This window comes from Pan paniscus, chromosome 2 (assembly GCF_029289425.2).
Source record: "Pan paniscus chromosome 2, NHGRI_mPanPan1-v2.0_pri, whole genome shotgun sequence".
Lineage (NCBI taxonomy): Eukaryota > Metazoa > Chordata > Mammalia > Primates > Hominidae > Pan > Pan paniscus.
The window spans coordinates 139848947-139870250 of NC_085926.1; the positions used below are offsets into that span (position 1 = coordinate 139848947).

The 21304-nt window shown below is 44.0% G+C and overlaps 1 protein-coding gene across 15 annotated transcripts in view; it reads right to left on the reverse strand.

Annotated features, from left to right (window-relative positions):
* Positions 1-664: 664 nt before the first annotated feature.
* The window catches only part of TFDP2 (transcription factor Dp-2), a 207217-nt gene continuing 186577 nt past the window's right edge, over positions 665-21304 (reverse strand). For 11 of the 15 annotated variants that reach the window (XM_055110570.2, XM_055110569.2, XM_034957528.4 and 8 more), the window contains 4 exons: positions 20031-20182; positions 15903-16069; positions 9141-9246; positions 8718-8926 (listed from right to left, as the gene is read on the reverse strand). In XM_055110570.2, coding sequence (XP_054966545.1) covers positions 8743-8926; positions 9141-9246; positions 15903-16069; positions 20031-20182 — 609 coding nt within the window. In that variant the 3' untranslated portion in view covers positions 8718-8742. Of the gene's footprint in view, positions 8927-9140; positions 9247-15902; positions 16070-20030; positions 20183-21304 lie in introns of all 15 variants that reach the window. The other 4 variants (XM_063602581.1, XM_055110566.2, XM_063602582.1 and 1 more) reach the window with 1 other exon arrangement.

A 21304-nucleotide genomic window follows, 5' to 3' on the forward strand; every position in this document is an offset into this window, starting at 1 on the left:
ATGAGCCATCGCACCCGGCCTATTGTTCTTTTTTATTTTAATCCCAGCAGTTTGGGAGGCTGAGGTGGGAGGATCACTTGATGCTAGGAGTTGGAGACCATCCTGGTCAACATGGTGAAACACCATCTCTATTAAAAATACAAAAATAAGCCGGGTGTGGTGGCACGTGCCTGTAATCCCAGGTACTCCAGAGGCTGAGGCAGGAGAATCCCTTGAATCTGGGAGGTGGGGGTTGCAGTGAGCCAAGATTGCACCACTGCACTCTAGCCTGGGCAACAGAGACTCCATCTCACAAACAAAAACAAAAAAAAGGCTTTTTTTTTTTTTTTTTTTTTGAGATGGAGTCTCACTCTGTTGCCCAGGCTGGACTGCAGTGGTGTGATCTCAGCTCACTGCAACTTCCGCCTCCCAGGTTCAAGCAATTCTCCTGCGCCAAGTCGCTGGGATTACAGGCGCATGCCACCACACCCAGCTCATTTTTGTAGTTTTAGTGGAGACGGGATCTCACCATGTTGGCCAGGCTAGTCTTGAACTCCTGACCTTAAATGATACGACCACCTTGGCCTCCCAAAGTGGTGGGGTTATAGGCGTGAGCCACTGCGCGTGGCCTAACACCTCCTTTTTTAACTAAAAATATCCTGACCCACTAGTAATGAGACTAACATTATTTTAAAGTGTTTATTTTTTTCTATAATACATTTCATTCAAATCATAAAAGTCTGATACATTTTTTTTCTCAAGAACAACTTACACTCATTTGAGATGCTTTTTCTTTCCTTTAATCTTATAGGATGGACAAAGATACACTTTAATGGACAAAAAACATCAGAGTTCATTACAAATACAGCTTCCCAGGCACCACCTCCAGCACTTCTGACTGAGCGTCTGGGACGCATCCTAGGATCGCAAAACTGTAAAATTCCCCCAGTCAACTCCACGGCAGGCAGGCCTGGAACCACCCTTAGTGGAACACTGCTTAGGACTTGTCTGTTATCTACCAGAAGCAATTTCAGAAAATCAGGAGTAATTACGTATACAGAAATAGCTCTTCTATAAAATTTCCATATAAAAATAATGGTATTTATTTACAAAGTCTGAGATACTACAAAATAATATATCATATTAGGTTGTGTACTTCAATCTAATAGAGGAAAGTCTACATTGGGCAAGTCAGATGTGGTGGTTGCATTTTTCTCTTATCTCTCTTGTTTAAATTGCTTAAAGCATGTGGCACCACGATATATCCTTCATGCAGAAAAAAGGAGAACTATATTTTCTGGAAATAAAACCCAATAGCACATAGTCAGAGTAAAGCATTTTCAGATGAAAAGGTGAACAACCTAGTGATTTGGGCTCATGGCCCTTTACCCACCTCTTTTTTTTGAGATGGAGTTTCGCTCTTGTTGCCCAGGCTGGAGTGCAATGGCACGATCTCAGCTCATTGCAACTTTTGTCTCCTGGGTTCAAGGGATTCTCCTGCCTCAGCCTCCCGAGTAGCTGGGATTACAGGCATGCGCCACCACACCCGGCTAATTTTATATTTTTAGTAGAGACAGGGTTTCTCCATGTTGGTCAGGCTGGTTTCGAACTCCCGACCTCAGGTGATCCGCCCGCCTCGGCCTCCCAAAGTGCTGGGATCACAGGCGTGAGCCACTGTGCCCGGCATACCCACCTCTTTTGTCCAAAACTCAAGAGTGATGGTGGTGAACCAAGTGCGTGAAGGAACTCAGTACTGAAACGTGATCCCCGGAGGCAGCCACCTGGGCAGCCAGTGCATATGGTTAGTGGGTGGTTCCATTTTTCAGGACACTGAGAGGTTGAACCTGCCATGGAACTACTGGGAAAACTAGAACTGCAACAAGCCCAGAGGAGCTATTCAGGAGAAAAGTAGCCCCATTGTCAGTGACGTTTTAGTATGAAAATCCTGGCCCCAGTGTGAACAAGCACAATCGCCAAGCCATGTGACATGAAGCTCGGCCATGGTGAAGTATGGTAAGTGACAAATGGCATGCATTGAAGCACGACAAGGGATGAGTTTTTAAATCCAAACGTGATCTGGGGAAGTTTCCCTGTTATGATTCGACAGACATGGGCAGCACCAGCTGGTGTGGTGTGGAAGGACCAGTTGGTCACTGAACTTCTTGGGCCCCTGCCAATGGCCAGCATGGGGAGCCCTTGTCTGTGGAGGTCTCAGCCCGGGGTTTTCTGACTTGAGAGAGGCCTAAACCTGACACCACAGCCTCATGCTGGGGCTCAGGAAAGGAGTCCCACTTCTACCCCTCAGCTGTTTGGCACTTGGTGACACAGGGCTGATGCTAATCCAAAACCCATCTGGGAGGACTGTGGTGACAGCGTGGCCCTCACGGAGGGAAGAAGCTCTGGGTTTTGGTGCAGGCTGTGCCACAGACAGGCTGAGGGATGGGAGGCAAGTCAAGCTCTTGCTTGTTTCCCATCTCTAAATGAGCAGGGTGGGAGTGATGTTCTCCCCCATCCTGAGACCTGCGGCGAAGGGGCAAGGCCTGACCCTGAGCATCAGCTACGCTGGCCTCCAACGCAGCTATAAGCAGTGAAGACCAAAGTCTAACCTGCTGAAACAGCAAGGGGCAAGACAGCATTGACTTCAACAGGCCTTTTTTGTAAAGCAAAAGGTAAGATGACAAGATCTGGCCTTGTCTGAGAACAGCTGCACAGAATACACATTATAAATGAGCACTTTCTCCTATCTCAGCACCCTGGTGAATGGGTGTCAGAGAAGTTTCTGGACCTGTCAGGGACTCCCAGGGCTTAGCCAGAAGGTCAAAGTGTTGTGCCCACTCACTTTTTCTTCTTTAGCATACTGTGGAGTGAGACGTGGGAAAATCGGATCCCAGAGATTACCTAAGCATCACTTCTCAGAGACGTTTTGGTTAAGGGACTACTTCCTGAGAAACGTTATAATTTATGTGGGTATTGAGCTTGAATTTTTAATCATAAAATCTTAGGCTGGGCGTGGTGGCTCAAGCCTGTAATCCCAGCACTTTGGGAGGCCGAGGCAGGCAGATCACATGGTTAGAAGTTCAAGACCAGTGTGGTCAACATGGTGAAACCCCGTCTCTACTAAAAATACAAAAATTAGCCAGGCGTGGTGGCACATGTCTGTAATCCCAACTACTTGGGAGGCTGAGGCAGAAGAATCGCTTGAACCCGGGAGGCAGAGGTTGCAGTGGCTGAGATCATGCCACTCCAGCCTGGGCAACAGAGCAAGACTCCATCTCGAGGGGAAAAAAAATATTATGCAAACATCAGGTTTTTCTCTTCTTAGTAACCATGTTTGGCTTGAGTGGAAATTTAACCAAACACTGTTATCAACTGGGAATTTGAGGGCAGGGAGGCACATTGCTGAGGGTCATTCAAATGGCATGGTGCAGGCTCCTGATACATAGTGTGGGTCTTTGGGAAATGCATATTAGTTTTCATCAGTGCTTGGGGACCATTGCTTTGGGTGCATGAATATGGGAACCCATTTGGGAAAACGGTTCTTAGAAGTCCAGTCATCAGCTTCACCAAAGCCAGCCCATATGCAGAATAGAGATGATCTCTTTGATGTAGCCAACAACTTAGAAACACGTAAAATAGTTCTCAATTTCTAATCATTTCTCTTTTTTTTTTTTTTTGAGACAGAGTCCTGCTCTGTCACCTGGGCTGGAGTGCAGTGGCGGGATCTTGGCTCACTGCAACCTCCGCCTCCTGGGTTCAAGTGATTCTCCTGCCTCAGCCTCCCGAGTAGCTGGGACTACAGGCATGTGCCACCACGCCCGGCTAATTTTTGTATTTTCTAATGATTTTTCTACTGCATAGATTCAGTTGGAAAGTAGTGAATCTTTGTTAGAATCTTCTCTTGGTTTACAGAAATTGCTGGTAGCTAACTTTGCTTTGAAGTCTTAAAAGTTCCCGAACAGACTCCAAAATGAAGGCTTGAAACTGGAACAGTGGGGCCTCTGGAACTTAGGAGAGATTCCAAGTGCATGTTATGGGACAGAGTGGCTTGTTAAGAAAGTATAGAGACATCTGTCTTTCCACCATCTGACTCAGTAAAACTGTCTCTTTCCCAGAGGGGCCTTTCCCAGCCACCCCCAGCCAAAGTAGCCTTTCCCAAACGGTCCCGCTACGCTGCTGCTTTCTCCACAGCACTCATCAATCAATCTGCACGTGTTCCATCTGTGATCATGTTTCCCCAATAGGAGGAGAACCCAACATCGGCAGGGCTCTCGCTGCTCCGCCCCAATGCCTGCTCACAGTAGGTACTCAAATGCTTACTGAATGAAGGATGAAATCTTAAGATTCACTGTCCAACCCCCACCCCTTACTTACCACTAAGGCAGCACAGTTTTAAGGTCTATTTCAGACTTGTTGGGCAGGGACAGCCCATTTTGTTAGGGGAGGGAGCTTGATAGATATTAAAGGGCCCTTGAAAGGAAATAATTTTTAAAAAGCTAAATAGAGCCGGGTGCGGTGGCTCACACCTGTAATCCCAGCACTTCGGGAGGCTGAGGTGGGCAGATCACCTGAGGTCAGGAGCTCGACACCAGCCTGGGCAACACGGTGAAACCCTGACTCTACTAAAAATACAAAAAATCAGTCGGGTGTGGCGGCATGCGCCTATAATCCCAGCTACTTGGGAGGCTGAGGCAGGAGAATCGCTTGAACCCGGGAGGCAGAGGTTGCAGTGAGCCAGGATTGCGCCACTGCACTCCAGCCTGGCGACAGAGCAAGACTCCGTCTCAAAAAAAAAAAAGCTAAATAGGCTCCCCACCGTGCCCCCCTCTCTCAGTGTGGTTATGGCAGGAATAGCTGAGGTAGTTCTCATTCTCTGCTAATCCACACTCCCTCCAACACACACACTGTGTGCTGGAGGGAGCCTAAGTCACATTTATACTTGGAGCAACTCTGCTGTCTCTATGACCCAAATAGCCAAAAAGAGTTGTGGTTTAGCAAACAGTCAAGTTATAGATGTCTTGCAGGGCTAAACTGAACCACTCCTCTGTGAAATATTTCCATTTGAGGCCGGGTGCGGTGGCTCACGCCTGTAATCCCAGCACTTTGGGAGGCCGAGAGGGGTGGATCATAAGGTCAGGAGATCGAGACCATCCTGGCTAACACGGTGAAACCCCGTCTCTACTAAAAATACAAAAAAAATTAGCCAGGCGTGGTCCCAGCTGTGGCAGGAGAATGGCGTGAACCCGGGAGGCGGAGCTTGCAGTGAGCCGAGATCGCCACTGCACTCCAGCCTGGGCAACAGAGCGAGACTCAGTCTCAAAAAAAAAAAAAAAAAAAAAAAAAATTTCCATTTGAATTATCTGATAGGAGCTACCTTGTTTTCAAGGACTGACTCTGGCATTATTTTTCAAATATGGCAGAGTACTGTTAACAACTGTAAAATTTGCTAATGGAAGGAGTTATCCTCTTTATCCTGCTAAAATGGTAGAAACCACATAGCTTTTTCTTCCCAGCACTTCTTTAAAGAATTAAATTGAAGGACGCCAAACATGTGGCCATCGTCTGTAGTTTCTCGGGCGGTGGGTGTCACTGAGGGATGGAGGACCGCCGTGTTGGTCGCTCCTTTCCCGCCCTCCTCCAAGGCCCACCTTGATCATAAGGCACAAGGTATACAAACACCACAACTGCTCTCACCACAGGAAATGAGCACGTGGAGGACACAGACTGACAGCGGGGAAGAGGAAGGCAGCCTGGTAGGCACCTGGGGCCCGTAAGCACTGCTGTGTGCCTAGGCAGCACCGCCCTACCCACTGAGGGCCAGGCACGCAGGTCCTAGTGCCACTGTGCGTGTGCTAAGTAGAGCCAGCACTTCCTCCATGAATGACGCCACACGCCTGAAAGGGGGACAGCCACACCCTCAAGGGGAAAAGGCCTCTTGAACTCCCCACAATCAGTGTGTGCCAGCAGCCCTGGGAGGAGTGATCTGTGTGTGGCAAGTAACCCAGCGTGCCACTATAACAAAGAAGCCTGGGCATTGTGACCACAACTTCCATTTTTTTTTTTTTTTTTTTTTTGAGACAGGGTCTTGCTCTGTCACCCAGGCTGGAGTGCAGTGGTGTGATCTTGGCTCTACAACCTCCACCTCCTGCGCTCAAGCAATCCTCCCACCTCAGCCTCTTGAGTAGCCAGGACTACAGGCATGCCCCACCACACCCAGCTAATTTTTGTATTTTTGTAGAGACAGGGTTTTGTCATGTTGCCCAGGCTGGTCTTGAACTCCTGAGCTCAAGCAATGTGCCCGCCTCGGCCTCCCAAAGTGCTACGATTACAGGCGAGAGGCACTGCACCCAGCCCATGGTTTCCTAACACTGCCTCACTTTGATCTTGTGTGAAATTGTGACTCAGTGCTGAGCTTTAGACCCAGATAAATGTTGAGGGGGAATACAGAAGAGAATTGGCCTTTCTGAACAGCTCAACCTAGTTTCTAAAGGCAAGATTTTACTCCAGCGACATGTACTGGTGACCATGATGTCACTCTGTGAGCTGGCCTCACCAGTAACCCAAACACAACGCTGAGGAAGGAGACCATTTCCCACCAACAGCACACACCTATGGCTGGGGTGGCCAATGATGGGGCACCAATAAGGATAAGAGTCTTCGGCGGCTTTCTTTTTTCAAGCCCATATTTTATCAATTTAAAGCATGAGAGCAGCAGAGATGGAGAGTAGAGAAAAAAACAGGTTTCCCAAGAACTCTGGCAAGAATGTTGCTACTTGGTGAAGGAATGGCTATCATTAGTGCACCTGTCTTAAATCCTGAAATTCATCTTGGGACCTGCAGTTCAATATTTTGAAGACTACAAAGGTAGCAGTGGCTGTTGGCCTCTCCAGGTCCCTGCTGGGTCCCAGAGATGAGAAAGGGTGGAGTTAGTAAAAGAGGAGGCTGCCCCTTAAAGGACAGTTTGGTTTGGAGGGAAATCCCAATCCGTGCAGCTGAAAGGTTCCTGCAGGCCCCTGGGGACCTGCTGTCACCTCCCCAGTGTTCCTGACTGGTCTGAGAGGTGTGCTCCAGAACCCACGATAAGACCGAGTTCTCTAGAAACTGCCTCTATCTCTGAGTCTGTACTATGGCTTATTTCTGACAGAATGAAACTTTTGTATCAAAGGAGCTTCAGCTAAAGTTGAATGTTTTTCTTTCTCAGTTTTTATGGCCTTATTAAACATGTTTAGCTAGCCAAAGCTTCCTCCTCCTCACCATGCTCAGTGTCAGCATGGTGGTGAGGCTATAAAGAGGCACCACAGGAAGGAGCCTGCACTTCCCCCATGGGATTTAAAAAAGAACCAATTTGGGCCATGCTTGGTGCATCTAGCATAATCTTGGGACAAATCCACATGATTCAGGTCAAAGTTTTGGAGTTAATTCTCCCATTATTATTTGCTCCTTTCCAAAGCCTTAATGTGAAATTCAGTCAGGGTCTGGCCATGGTGGCAGGTGTCCCTACACTCTTTCATTCAGAGAAGGAGCAGCTGTGAATACACCACTGCAGTATTTCTAATGACATCTTGAGCCATAAACAACATAACTGCACTACCATATATCCAGGCAGGAGGAGTGTTCAACGTTTTCCAGTGTTTCTGTGAAACACTAAATATCTAAATATTGGATTAGTTTGAAATGCAATTGACCCCAGGAGTAGGCTCAATAAGGTCATTCTGATTAATGAAAATGTGAAAAAAGGTGACATGTACAAGGAAACACTGCTGTTCATATTCTTGAAATAGACTTTTCTTTAAGACAAAAGTAATGACATTTGGTTCATTTTCACAAATTGCACACTGGGTGAGATCATACAATTACTGCAGGGAACTGTAGGCAAGCAATTTGGTCATAGGAATTTGTTTCTTTGTCTTGTTTTAAATGAAAAAGCTATATGAAATGCATAGCTTTGATTAACCTAAAGATACAGTTTCCTTCTTTGTAAAACTCCAGATTTAGGATGCTGGCAAAGGCAGTGCTGGCAAAGTATTTAATGCACATGGAAATGCTATTCTATTTTGGCTTCCAGAAGTAGCCCTAGTAAATTCTATGCACCAATGCATTGGCTAATAATAATTTCAGTTTTACTATAAATTATCTAAATGTCACTTAAGTACTTAAGAAGTAGCGCTCGCTCCTTTCTAGAAGCTGTCTAAGGCAGCTGATGCGTAAAGCACCTCATCTAGACCTCCAACTAGTTCAGCAGTTCAATCTGTGCCCCTCAGCCACAGGACTGCCCTCAGTATCCCTCACTACACAGCTCCCCTCTCCTGGGGACTTTTCATGTTCATTTCTGCCTTGTCAAAGGCAGTCCAGGCAAGGAAGAGAAACGTCAGAAACACGATCGTCAAGGACTGCTCCGTGTAGCAATCTCAATTCTAAGAATAATTACATGGGTGTGAGGAACACAAAAATCCCACCTCACAGAAGATAAATGAGTTGCACTCACACTGCCAACTCTTCAGGGATTATCCCCACTATCTCCTCAGAAAGCATGCTTTCTTTGTTATATCATCTACTGCTCTGTTGGCCAGACTTTCATTCACACTATGTTAACTTTCATCTCAATCATCTCAGCCTTCATGTGATTTGCTTATTGTGTTTCTCTAGTTTTCACTGAACACACAGTGCAAACAAAGGCAAAGACTGAAGCAATCATTTCAAAAACAAGAGCTCACACTACAAACACACATGAGCATCACATATTGAAACGTAGGCTTTCTCTTGTCTTTATTCTGGGGAGGAGGAATCCTCCTCATCATCTTCCTCATCTTCATCATTGAACGAACAGGGGGTCTCGCCTCGGGACTCGGAGCAGTGAGAGGCCGCACTGCTGGACTGGTGACTGTTTGGGGCCAGGAACTGCCCAGTTGCTAAGGCCACTTCTGCATCCAAGCATAACCCTTGGTTTACACTAGCAAACAATTAAAAACACACAGGCTCATTAATGTGGTATAAACAGTTTTGTAAAACATAGGAATAAAAACAGGAAGGAGGTGCCATTGGTGAGATCTGCCACAAACCTGCTCAGCAGGACCTGTGCTGGCAGTAACATGACCCCGGCTCACCCCTACACAGACAGTCAGGGCTCTGGGGTTTGCCTTTCTAACCCTGAAAAAAATACGTACCTTGACTGGGGTAAGGTGGCACCAGTGGTCAGGTCTAAATTTGAAACTGATTGGGTAGAGTTCAGAAGTAGTCCCTGATTTAACCAAGAAGGTCCTGTGGAGATATCTAAAGGAAAAAACGAGAACAAAAAATGTCGGTCCTGCAAGTTCTGTGGCTGCTGTTGTTACAGTCTGAGGAAAGCACAGAAAAGCAAGAGCTAAGCTTATTCTTCATGACAGCTAGACAATTCTCTTGCTGTGACAAGAACCCAGGTTTCTTCATCTTCTTGGAAGAAAAAAAAATTTCTAGAACATAAGAGCAGGAAAAAAAAATACGGGAAGGCAGCTTATGGAGAGAAGGTATTCAAATGAAAACACTCAAAGGCACTTTCTTACTCTTTTTTCTTAGACAAGCCCTCCAGAGCACAGCCCATGGGATACAGCCCAGTGTACCACCCTCAATGCCTTCTGCCCTCAGCACAAAAGACCTGGACTGTGGTGTTGAGAGCCAAAGCCAGAAGTGGGAAAAGAGAAAATCAAATCAGAAATACATGAGGTAAGAAGGCCACCCTGCTTAGAGGGCAGACAGACATGTTTTGGCCAAAACCCCCGCCGCAATGTCTTTTCAGGTGCCTGCTGCTGGTGAACTCAATGCTGCTACTCATCAAATATCTATTCTTTTTCCTGACAAGATTTTTCCTGGTGTCTGTTGCTTTCTAATTCAAACTAGCTCTTATTTTATTTTATTTTTTATTATTATTATACTTTAAGTTTTAGGGTACATGTGCACAATGTGCAGGTTAGTTACATATGTATACATGTGCCATGCTGGTGTGCTGCACCCATTAACTCGTCATTTAGCATTAGGTATATCTCCTAATGCTATCCCTCCCCCCTCCCCCCACCCCACAACTAGCTCTTATTTTAAAAAGGTCACATGCAGTCATGTTTTTAATGAGGCAGACACAGACATTACTGTTTTAGTCTACAGAAAATATTTTGGGCTGAGCACGGTGGCTCACGCCTGTAATCCCAGCATTTTGGGAGGCCAAGGAGGGCGGATCACCTGAAGTTGGGAGTTCTGTCCAACATGGAGAAACCCCATCTCTACTAAAAATACAAAATTAGCTGGGCGTTGTGGTGCATGCCTGTAATCCGAGCTACTCAGGAGGCTGAGGGAGGAGAATCACTTGAACCCGGGAGGCGGAGGTTGCAGTGAGCTGAGATTGCACCACTGCACTCCAGCCTGGGCAACAAGAGTGAAACTCCATCTCAAAAAATAAAAGAAAAAAAGAAAAGAAAATATTTTGGATATCTCCTTGCCATCTTCTTTTCTATACATATACCACATTTATCCTATGACAACGCTGATCAATTCTTATTGTAATTTTACTGGTTTAATACTTTTTATCTTCCCATCTACAGTGTTAGCTCAAAGAAGGCAGTAACTGGAACATGTAAGATCTAAATGTGGCGGGGCGCGGTGGCTCATGCCTGTAATCCCAGCACTTTGGGAGGCCAAGGCGGGCAGATTGAGCTCAGGAGTTCGAGACCAGCCTGGCAAATATAGCAAAGCCCCATCTCTATTAAAAATACAAAAATTAGCCAGGCATGGTGATCCATGCCTGTAATCCCAGCTACTAGAGATACTGAGACAGGAGAATCACTTGAACCCAGGAGGCGGAGGTTGCAGTGAGCTGAGATCGTGCCACTGCACTCCAGCCTGAGTGACTGTCTCAAAAAAAACAAAAAAACAAAAAAGTTACTGAATGAATGAGTATAGTCTCTGTCAGCTGCCACTTTATAAAATAAGTGGTAGATACATTAAAAGTAATTCCTAAAAAGAAATTCTATAAGCCCAAACACATACTCAGAAAATGTAATCTGCCAAAATGAGCTATGATTTAATTGAATCAAAATCTTTTTGCAATTACTATACAAAAAAATGAAACTATATGATTTAGATTGGAAACTCTGGTATCCAAACAAGAGGCCATTCCCACGTAGGAAAAAAGTAAACTAAATGACTATGCTAATTTTAGAACCGTCTTATGAACCTTTTTCTTTGAGACAGCTGGGGAAAAAAAAGAGACTTCAAGTCTAAGAAGAATAGCAGACTTTAAATACATTAAATAACGACAAGTCTTACAAGAAAATAAAATTAAAGCCAGAATCTTGTGCTGAATATTAATTAGTATATAGAACTATAGAAACCTTCTGTCAGAACACAGCTATTTACTTGTTTGTGAGCATAACACATTACATTCTCTTTTTACAATGAATTGGAAAAGCCTACATTTCTTTCCTATTATCACAGGATCCACACAATGGTTCTCACACTCCCACCCAGGCCATTCTGCCCCTTTACACACGAGAGGCACATGTTTCTTCCTTTGAACTAACCAGAAAGTCTGTATCCCAGTCTGCAAATGAGGTCACGAAGAGATCAAAACCACAGAGCCTGCCTAATCGCCCTGAGCCTTTTCACTGGGAGTAAGCTAAAATAAAGTTCTGGTGATTTATTGAGTAAGCCCTTTATTCAGATTCTGCTGGCCTTCCAATGACACAGCAGGACCCAGGCTGGAGAGCGTGGAGAGAGGAAAGCTGGGTGGGGAGACGGAACAGGTGGGCTGAGGGGCAAGGAGAGGCGGGGGGCCCTTGCAGGGGATGAATGGTGCCAACCGAAGAACTAAAACAGAAACCAAATCTCAGCCAACAAACTCTTCTGTTGTGAGCAAAGGACCAAATCATAGAATAAAACAAAATTAAAGCTACCTTTTTGCTTACATTGGATTTAATGTATCTTAGAACTAGTATTAAAATGCCTTTAATAAGCAATGTGAAATTCTAGATGGTTATACTTACAAATAAAATAAACAAAAGAAAGCAAAGGCAAAAACACTGCTTATATATTCATTTCTTTTTTTAAAAGACAGAGTCTCGCTCTGTTGCCCAGGCTGGAGTGCAGTGGTGCAATCTCCGTTCACTGCAACTTCTGCCTCCCAGGTTCAAGTGATTTTCCTGCCCCAGCCTCTCAAATAACTGGAATTACAGGCATGTGTCACCATGCCTGGCTAATTTTTGTATTTTTAGTAGAGATGGGGTTTTGCCATGTTGGTCAGCCTGGTCTTGAACTCCTGACCTCAAGTGATATGCCTGCCTCAGCCTCCCAAAGTGCTGGGATTACAGGCGTAAGCCACCGCACCCAACCTATATAGTCAAATTGTATCTACAAAATATGTAATATTTTCAGGAATTAGGAAAATCAGGAAGATTTCTAAATTAGTGAAAAAAATCTTAATTATAGGACATGTAAAACATAGTGCTTCTGTTTTCAAGTATACTCAGTATAACTTTACAACTTTATAAAAAGACAAGTAACTCTACTTAAAAATGAGCAAAGGATGGACTGTGGGAGGCCAAAGCGGGTGGATCACCTGAGGTCAGGAGTTCGAGACCAGCCTGGCCAACGTGGTGAAACCCTGTCTCTACTAAAAATACAAAAATTAGCTGGGCGTGGTGGTGGGCGCCTGTAATTCCAGCTACTTGGGAGGCTGAGACAGGAGAATCGCCTGAACCCGGGAGGTGGAGCTTGCAGTGAGCTGAGACTGCACCATTGCACTCCAGCCTGGGTAACAGAGAGAGACTCCATCTCAAAAAAAAAAGTCAATGTGAATAGACATATTTCTGAGGAAGACATACAAATAGTCAATAAACACATGAAAAGATGCTCAACATCAGAAGTCATTATGGAAATGCAAATCAAAATCACAGTGGGAGCCAAGACAGGTGGATCGCTTGAGCTCAGAACTTTGAGACCAGCCTGGACAACATGGCAAAACCCCATCTCTACCAAACATATCAAAAAAAAAAAAAAAAAAAGATTTAACCGGGCATGGTGGCACACATCTGTGGTCCCAGCTACTCAGGAGGCTGAGGTGGGTGGATCGTTTGAGCCCATGAGTTCGAGGCTGCAGTGAGCAGAGATTGCGCCACTGCACTCCAGCCTGGAGAGCAAGACTCTCTCCCCTCCACCACCACCCTGCCCCACACCCCCCCACAAAAATCACAGCGAGATATCACTTCACTTCTGTGAGGATGGCTATAATTCAAAAGATGTATAGTGACAAGTGTAGAAAAGGATATGGAGGGCAGGCACGGTGGCTCACATGTATAATCCCAACACTTTGGGAGGCTGAGGCAGGTGAATTCAGGCCAAGAGTTCCAGATCAGCCTGGCCAACATGGTGAAATCCTGTCTCTACTAAAAATACCAAAACTAACCGGGCATAGTGGCAAGGTGCCTGTAATCCCAGCTACTCAGGAGGCTGAGGCAGGAGAATCACTTGAACCTGGGAGGTGGAGGTTGCAGTGAGCCAAATTACGTCACCGCACTCCAGCTTGGGCGACAGAGTGAGACTCCGTCTCTAAATAAGTAAGGATGTGGAGAAATTGGAACACTTATCCACTGGTTGGACTGTAAATGGTACAGGAGCTTTGGAAAACAGTTTGGTATTTCCTTAAAATGTTAAACACAGAGTTACCATATGACCCAGCAATTTCACTCGTAGATGTATGTTTTTAGAGATAAAAACATATGTTTACACATAAACTTTTATAAGAATGTTAACAGCAGCATCATTCGAGATAGCCAAAAAGTGGAAACAGTCCAAATATCTACCAACTGATGAATGGATAAACAAAACGTGGTCCATCCATACAATGGAATAGTATTTGGCAATAAAGAGGAATGAAATACTGATGGTGCTACAACATGAACGAACCTTGAAACACTACACTAAGTGAAAGAAGCTATCCACAAAATGCCCCATGCTGTAGGGTTCCATTCACATAAAGCGTCTTTCTAGAATAGGCAAATCCATAGTGACACAAAGTAGATTAGTGGTTGCCAGGGGCTGAGGGAGAATGGGGGAATAGAGACTGTTAATGGGTTTGGGTTTCTTTTTGGGTTTTTAAATTAAAATATTCTGGAATCAGATAGTGGTGATGATTAGCAACCTTGTGAATATACCAAAACATTACTGAACTGACATTTTTAAATGGTGTATTTTATGGCATGTGAATTCAATCTCAATTTAGAAAAGCTACAATGGTATCATTTCAGACCCACCTGATTAGGAAAATAGAACACTTCTACTCTGCTGGGGAACGTGTAATTTGGTAAAATCAAATTGAAAATTTTTGGTATCATCTAGTAAAGCTGAAGATGTATCCAACTCTGACCTAACAAGTTCAATCTGTACGTTTGCATGTGGTCACTAGGATACATGTATAGGAATGTTCAAAGCAGCACTGTATTTTAACATCAAGCAATCGGAAACAAACAGTTTATTTTCAGTAAAATAAACAGATAAGCTGTGATGTATTCATATAATGGAATTTTACATAGGAGTAAGAATGTATGAATTATATCTACATTAAATCACATGGATGACTCTAAAGAACATAATATTGAGTGAAAAAAAATCAAATCACCAAAGAGTATATTACTATGACTTCATTTATATAAAGGCCAGAAGTAGGCAAAACTAAATAATACATTATTTCCAGTTTACCATTTTGGTTTATCTCTAAAGAAAAGCAAGTGAATGACAATGAAATTTAAGAGAATGGTTATATTTGAGGGGTGGGAAAGGGCACAGAGCCTGGGGCAGGGGCATGCAGTGGACTGGAACAGTAATGTGCTTTCCTCAGCTGGGTGCTGGATTCATGGGGGTCTACTGTACTGTGACCCTTCAGAGTCTACAGACGTAAACAACCTTTGTATCTACTCAGTATTTAATAAGAACAACTTAAGACTGGGGAAAGAGGAAGAAGGAACAGTAAATACAGTCAACTTGAGAAGTTTTACTGTAAAGAGGAGCAGCGTACACAAATGTGAATCCAGGTTTACCCCGTTCTGCCCTTTTTTTCCCCTGACATTTAAACTTTCAGTCCACTCCTCCTCTCTGAATTCAATTAATCAAATGTTTTTATGTATGGGCAGATAATAGATATACTAAATTTTCCATTAGAGGGAAGTAGGATGTACCTACTTTTTTTTTTTTTTTTTTTTTTTTTTGAGACAGAGTTTCAGTCTTCTTGCCCAGGCTAGAGTGCAATGGCGATCTCAGCTCATTGCAACCTCCACCTCCCGGGTTCAAGTGATTCTCCTGCCTCAGCCTCCTGAGTAGCTGGGATTACAGGTATGTGCCATCACGCCCGGCTAATTTTTTGTATTTTTTTAGTAGAGACAGGGTTTCACCATGTTGGCCAGGCTGGTCTCGAACTCCCGACCTCAGGTGATCCACCCGTCTTGGCTTCCCAAAGTGCTGGGATTAGAGGTGTGAGCTGCAGCGCCCGGCCAGGATGTACCTACTTTCTTTTGTAAATTGCCCAAAGTTTCCCTTGAAGTATCCACAGGGCACTAAGAGAAGATTTTTTAAAACTCCCTCATTGAGCTTTTACTAGCTTACTCTAACTAGGCTCTAAGCTAGGTACTGGGAATTACAAGATCTCTCTGAAGAGCCAAATTTAGTGCTGAGTGAGCCAATTTAGATGTAATAATATATAATGTGTGGGGTATAGATGTAAGTTCATAATGTTATGAAACAATCTATTTAATCTAATTTTTGAAAAAATGGTCCTAAAGTGTTAAAGGTTTCAGTTTGTCGACACAAGCACAGATGTTCTAAAATTTTGCAATTTTCTATAAGAAAGGTTTTAACAAGTTTGGATTCAACATTTAATCAGGGACAACACATGAAAGCATCAGTTAACATACCTGTGATATAACCTTCTAAAGCCTTTGGCACCAGGGATTTCGCAAGTTTCAGATCCTCCAGAGAGCATTTGCCTGACTCCAGGCCAAACGACATTCCCATCCGCTTTAGTACTTCTATGTCATCATGGATCTCAAAGGTGTTGTCAAAATTGAAAAGATACTCAAACCTGCATCAGGAAACAAAGTAAAGGGTTTTTGGTGGTGCTGGAGAGGTCTGAATAGTTTTGTATTCTATAGTTTAAGTAACAGAATGGGGGCCTAAATCCAGCTATAGTGCTAGAAATTGCTACCATTTAGAGAGCCATGAGTCATTCTGCTCTGTCAGGGGAATGACATCTCAAATAAAACACTTTCCCAATTAAAACAACATTCCTCTGACAGATGATAGAAACCCACAAACTTTAGCTCTAACTCTGTTACAAACAGAGGATAGAAATTTTATTCTAAATCCAGTACTTCTCAAAGTTGCCTACAGCTTTGCCACAAAAGAAAAGCCTTTCTACTTTAATATTACGATATCCCTATTCCGAGTTGGCCTGTTAGCTTTGAGGAAAAAAACATTTTGAATGCTTACTTCATTTTCATGAGTCAAATGTTAGCTACAGCCTACTTCAGATAAGCAATAAATAGAAGACTTTCAACAAATGAAAACAACCCCAAATCCTGTCCTGAGAGGCTAAGGAGTAAAATGTTTTAAGAAAAAATGTCACATGTAATACAAGCACATTTCCAAATATGTTTGGAAAGTACCCAAATTGGATTCCCAGCTTCCCAGCAGCCCAACACACGTTAATCAAGAGGCAAAAGAAAGAAGACACAGTCCTTCCGACTCCTAGGCTAGGCCTGGAGCACCTTCATCATGGGCCTCAGCCCTGCAGGGACAGGGTTTGGGGACAATGGTAGGTTTCACCTGGTCATGAAATTCTATTAAAATCATGTGAGGGTAAAACTTTATACCCTATCTAAGATAATTTGAATAATAGATTATCTTAGAAGCAAAAATTATAATTTGAAGCAAAATACCAATTTAAGTAATCTAAAGTATATGAATTTGATTAAAGTACAATAACAACTTAAAAAAAAAAATCTGAAGTGGGTGCCTGCCACAGGGATGATTTCAGGCATCTGTTAAAAGCAGATCGTTTTGTAAATGTAATCCTCATTGTGGAAAGCCTCTTGGCTAATTATGGGGAAAGACTGTATCACCAAAGTAACTGAAAGGGTTTTTGGACCTACGTCGGATAACAAGCTTGTACAAGCTACTCAGAGCCTCCTTCCCTCCACTCAAAGGAAGGCCAAGGAAAGGGCATGAGTCAGGGACCACCCAAGAGATGGAAGCCTCACCAGATTCCAGCCTGGGGGAACAGTGTCCACAATCCCCTAGGCCAATGATTCCCAGATTTTCCCATCATTCTTTTTAGACTTAAGAGACTAACCTAAGATAGTTTTATAATTCTCCATACAAAACAAGAGACTAATTTGAGAGAGTAACTAGAATGCTAAGTTTTGTGTTTTTTATCTGAAAAGATGCTAACCATTTTCCAGAATTCTCAGTTTTTTGTTGTTTTTTTTTTTTTTGAGACAGAGTCTTGCTCTGTCGCCCAGGCTGGAGTGCAGTGGCACGATCTCGGCTCAATGCAACCTTCACCTCCTGGTTTCAAGTGATTCTCCTGCCTCAGCCTCCTGAGTAGCTGGGAGTACAGGCGCGTGCCACCATGCCTGGCTAATTTTTGTATTTTTAGTAGAAATGGGGGTTTTACCATGTTGGTCAGGCTGGTCTCGAACTCCTGACCTTATGATCCACCCACCTTGGCCTCCCAAAGTGCTGGGATTACAGGTGTGAGCCACCGTGCCCGGCCTGAATTCTCAGTTTTCTGAGACTATGTTAATGGTCCTCTTTGACATATATTTATAAAGAATTTGCAAGTGTGTGGAAAATAATTCAGATATCTACCACTTACTGACCACTGGGCTGGGTTGTATATTAATTTACCCATAACTTTTTGAAACTGGCAAGGTAAATACTATAATTCTTATTTTTGTGGAGAAAGGAACACGATCTCAGAGAGGTTAAGAAACTTAGAAGATTAAAAAATGGATCAGCTTTAGTTGGCCAAGGAAGTGTGCACCTGCAGTCCTGGCTACTAGGAAGGCTGAGGCAGGGGGACCGCTTGAGCCCAGGAGTTTGAGGCTGCAGTGAGCTATAATCGTGCCTGTAAATAGCCACTGCACTCCAACCTGGGGAACAGTGAGAACAGTGAGAATCCACTCTTTTTTGGGGGGGGACGGAGTTTTGCTCTTGCTGCCCAGGCTGGAGTGCAATGGTACAATCTTGGCTCACTGCAACCTCTGCCTCCTGGGTTCAAGTGATTCTCCTGCCTCAGCCTCCCGAGTAGCTGGGATTACAGGTGTGCATCATCATGCTAATTTTTGTATTTTTAGTAGCCACAGGGTTTCACCATGTTGGTCAGGCTGGTCTCAAACTCTTGACCACAGGTGATCTGCCTGCCTTGGCCTCCCAAAGTGCTGGGATTACAGGCATGAGCCAACACGCCCGGCCAAGAATCCACTCTTAAAAAAAAATTTATTGGTTCTGGTTTACTTCATAACCTCTACTATTTCTTTTTGTGTCTATAGTCTCAATTATCAAATAGTTTTGAAATTCCTGCTGTTTTTTTCTTTTTTCTTTTTTCGAGACAGAGTCTTGCTCTGTCGTCCAGGCTGGAGTGTAGTGGCACAATCTCGGTTCACTGCAACCCCTGCCTCCCAGGTTCAAGCGTTTCTCCTGCCTTGGCCTCCCTAGTAGCTGGGACTACAGGCGTGCGCCACCAAGCCTGGCTAATTTTTGTAGTTTTAGTAGAGACAGGGTTTCACTATGTTGGCCAGGCTGGTCTCGAACTCCTGATCTCAGGTGATCCACCAGCCTCCGGCCTCCCAGAGTGCTGGGATTACAGGTGTGAACCACCACGCCTGGCTAACTCTTCTTTTGTGTGTGTGCCTTCTTAGTGGAGTGGCCCGGAATCTCTGGACACAACAGAGACCGGCAGGGGGCGCAAGAGCGCCAGGAAGAAGAGTGGGAAAACAAGTGGCAGTGAAGCCCAAGGGCAATGTCAGGGCCCTAGGAGACAGGAAGTTCTGGTATCCCTGGGACAGTTCTGGGGTATGCCTGTGGTACCGACGCAATTATTATAGAGTCTTCTTTTGCATTAATAAATCCCAATTTGAACAATAAACTATAGGCTGACCTTTTGTAACAGCAGCTAACATTTAAAAAACACTTACCTCAAGTCATTATAGACATTAACTCATTTAATCCTCACAAGGCTGGGAAGTCATAGGGGCCCCAGTATCATTCCTATTTGTTCTTGAGAAAACAGAGCTTTGCAGCAGCGAAGTGGGGGAGCCATAAGCGGTACATGGATCCGTCTCACTCTGCACCCTATATATACTCTTAACTCTTTTATAGTACTGGTCACAGCCTGAAGACCACTGAGAGAAACTTTTTCATGAGTGGTAAAATACATCACAAATTAATTCTATATTTTGAAAAGTGCTACTTCTTATTTGCCATAATGAATATTATCATTGATCTTAGTTAAAATGTAAAAACACAATTTAAAGAAAGCAAAGAATGTGCCAGGCATTTTCATGTCTATTCATACATTCATTAATAAACAGAAGCATGCGTAACTATGATATAGCAAAACAAAGAAATAATTGGTTTAATGCCACATGTTGACCTAAAATATTTCCGTAATAAACTATGACAGTGAATCACCAATGAATCTACCTTGTCCCAGACCCACAGCGCTGGGCTAACTTATCACAGTTACTTGCTCAGAGTTACCACATACATGCAGCACGTCATAGGTTGGGCCCAGACACTGCCACACACATATAATACAGACAGCACAGTGCCTGGCACAAGACAGGGGACCACAGAGGGTGAGGGTTGGAGCGCACACTAGTGGAAGATTGCACCCATGGTTCAGGAGGTGTTTCATGTGCCCCAAGGAAGCCAGCCTTTGAGGGGTGCAACTAATAAAGTGCATCCTTCTTGAGTTTGCAAATGATATGAAAACGTTAACAGAAGGCCAGCCCTGCACCCATCCCTAGTTCTCCACTCACTTGTCACTGGAGATGCTGCAATCTATGACTGTTTTTCTGCTTGTATTGATGATTATGAATGGCAGCTGAATGGTAGAGTTCAGAGCCGGCGGGCCCTGGTTTTGCTGCTCATTTTGTCGATTTCTCTGTACCAGGTTTTTGAAAGCGATTTGCTGTAATGATCAATAAAAAGAATATGGTCAATTGTGCATAAGTGAGTTGGAATTTAAAAGAATTAAGATAATACCTTTAAATATAGTTTAAAATTAGAGTTTAAAGAGACATCCCGCCTGCACTAATGAATTAATTTAAAAAATTAAACATTTAAGAAAGAATGATCCAACTCAATAAATACATTTTTCCATCATCCATAGAAACAGGACCTCACAATCTGGGAAAGAACCAGTAGGCACCTGGAAGTCTTCAGCAAATGACACAGCAAGGGTGATACCATTTATCTAACACAGACTCCTGACAGTTTGGGGTCAAATATGCCCCCAAACTTTAGGATGTGTAGCCCAGGGATATGCAAACATTTTAAAGGCACAAAATCGTTTCTTCAAATAAAATCTCGAGGGAGGCTGGGCACAGTGGCTCACGCCTGTAATCCCAACACTTTGGGAGGCCAAAGCAGGTTGATTGCTTGAGTCCAGGAGTTTAAGGCCAACCTGGGCAACATGGCAAAACCCTATCTCTACAAAAAATACAAAAACTAGCTGGGCATGGTGGTATGTGCCTATAGTCCCAGCTACCCAGGAGGCTGAGGTGGGAGGATTGTTTGAATCCAGGAGGCAGAATTTGCTGTGAGCAGAGATCATACCACTCCATTCCAGCCTGGGTGACAGAATGAGACCCTGTCTCAAAACAAAACAAAACAAAACAAAACTCATGTAAAACAGATGGAAGTGGTGCTGTTGAGGCTGGCTGCAGTGAGGCCAGGTCCTAAGCTCTGCCATCTCTGCCCTCAAGCACAGCCACATGGTTTCTAAGGCACCTCCACAGAACTTCTCAGCAGCCTCTGGGCACAGTTTGGAATCCAGCCCCAGCCTTCCCCAACCAGACATTTCCAGATGAGGTAACTGAGGCTCAGCACTAATTATAAGATACATCAAGGCCTAAATCTTTTTACTGGATCTTGCTGCTTTTAGTTATAACCATTACTCAAAAGCCAAAGAAAGTGATCTCCCTTTTAGACGGAGGCTGCAGTAAGCCAAGATTGCACCACTGCACTCCAGCCTGGGCAACAAGAGCAAAACTCTGTCTGAGAAAAACCAACCAACAAAAAAACAAGTGAT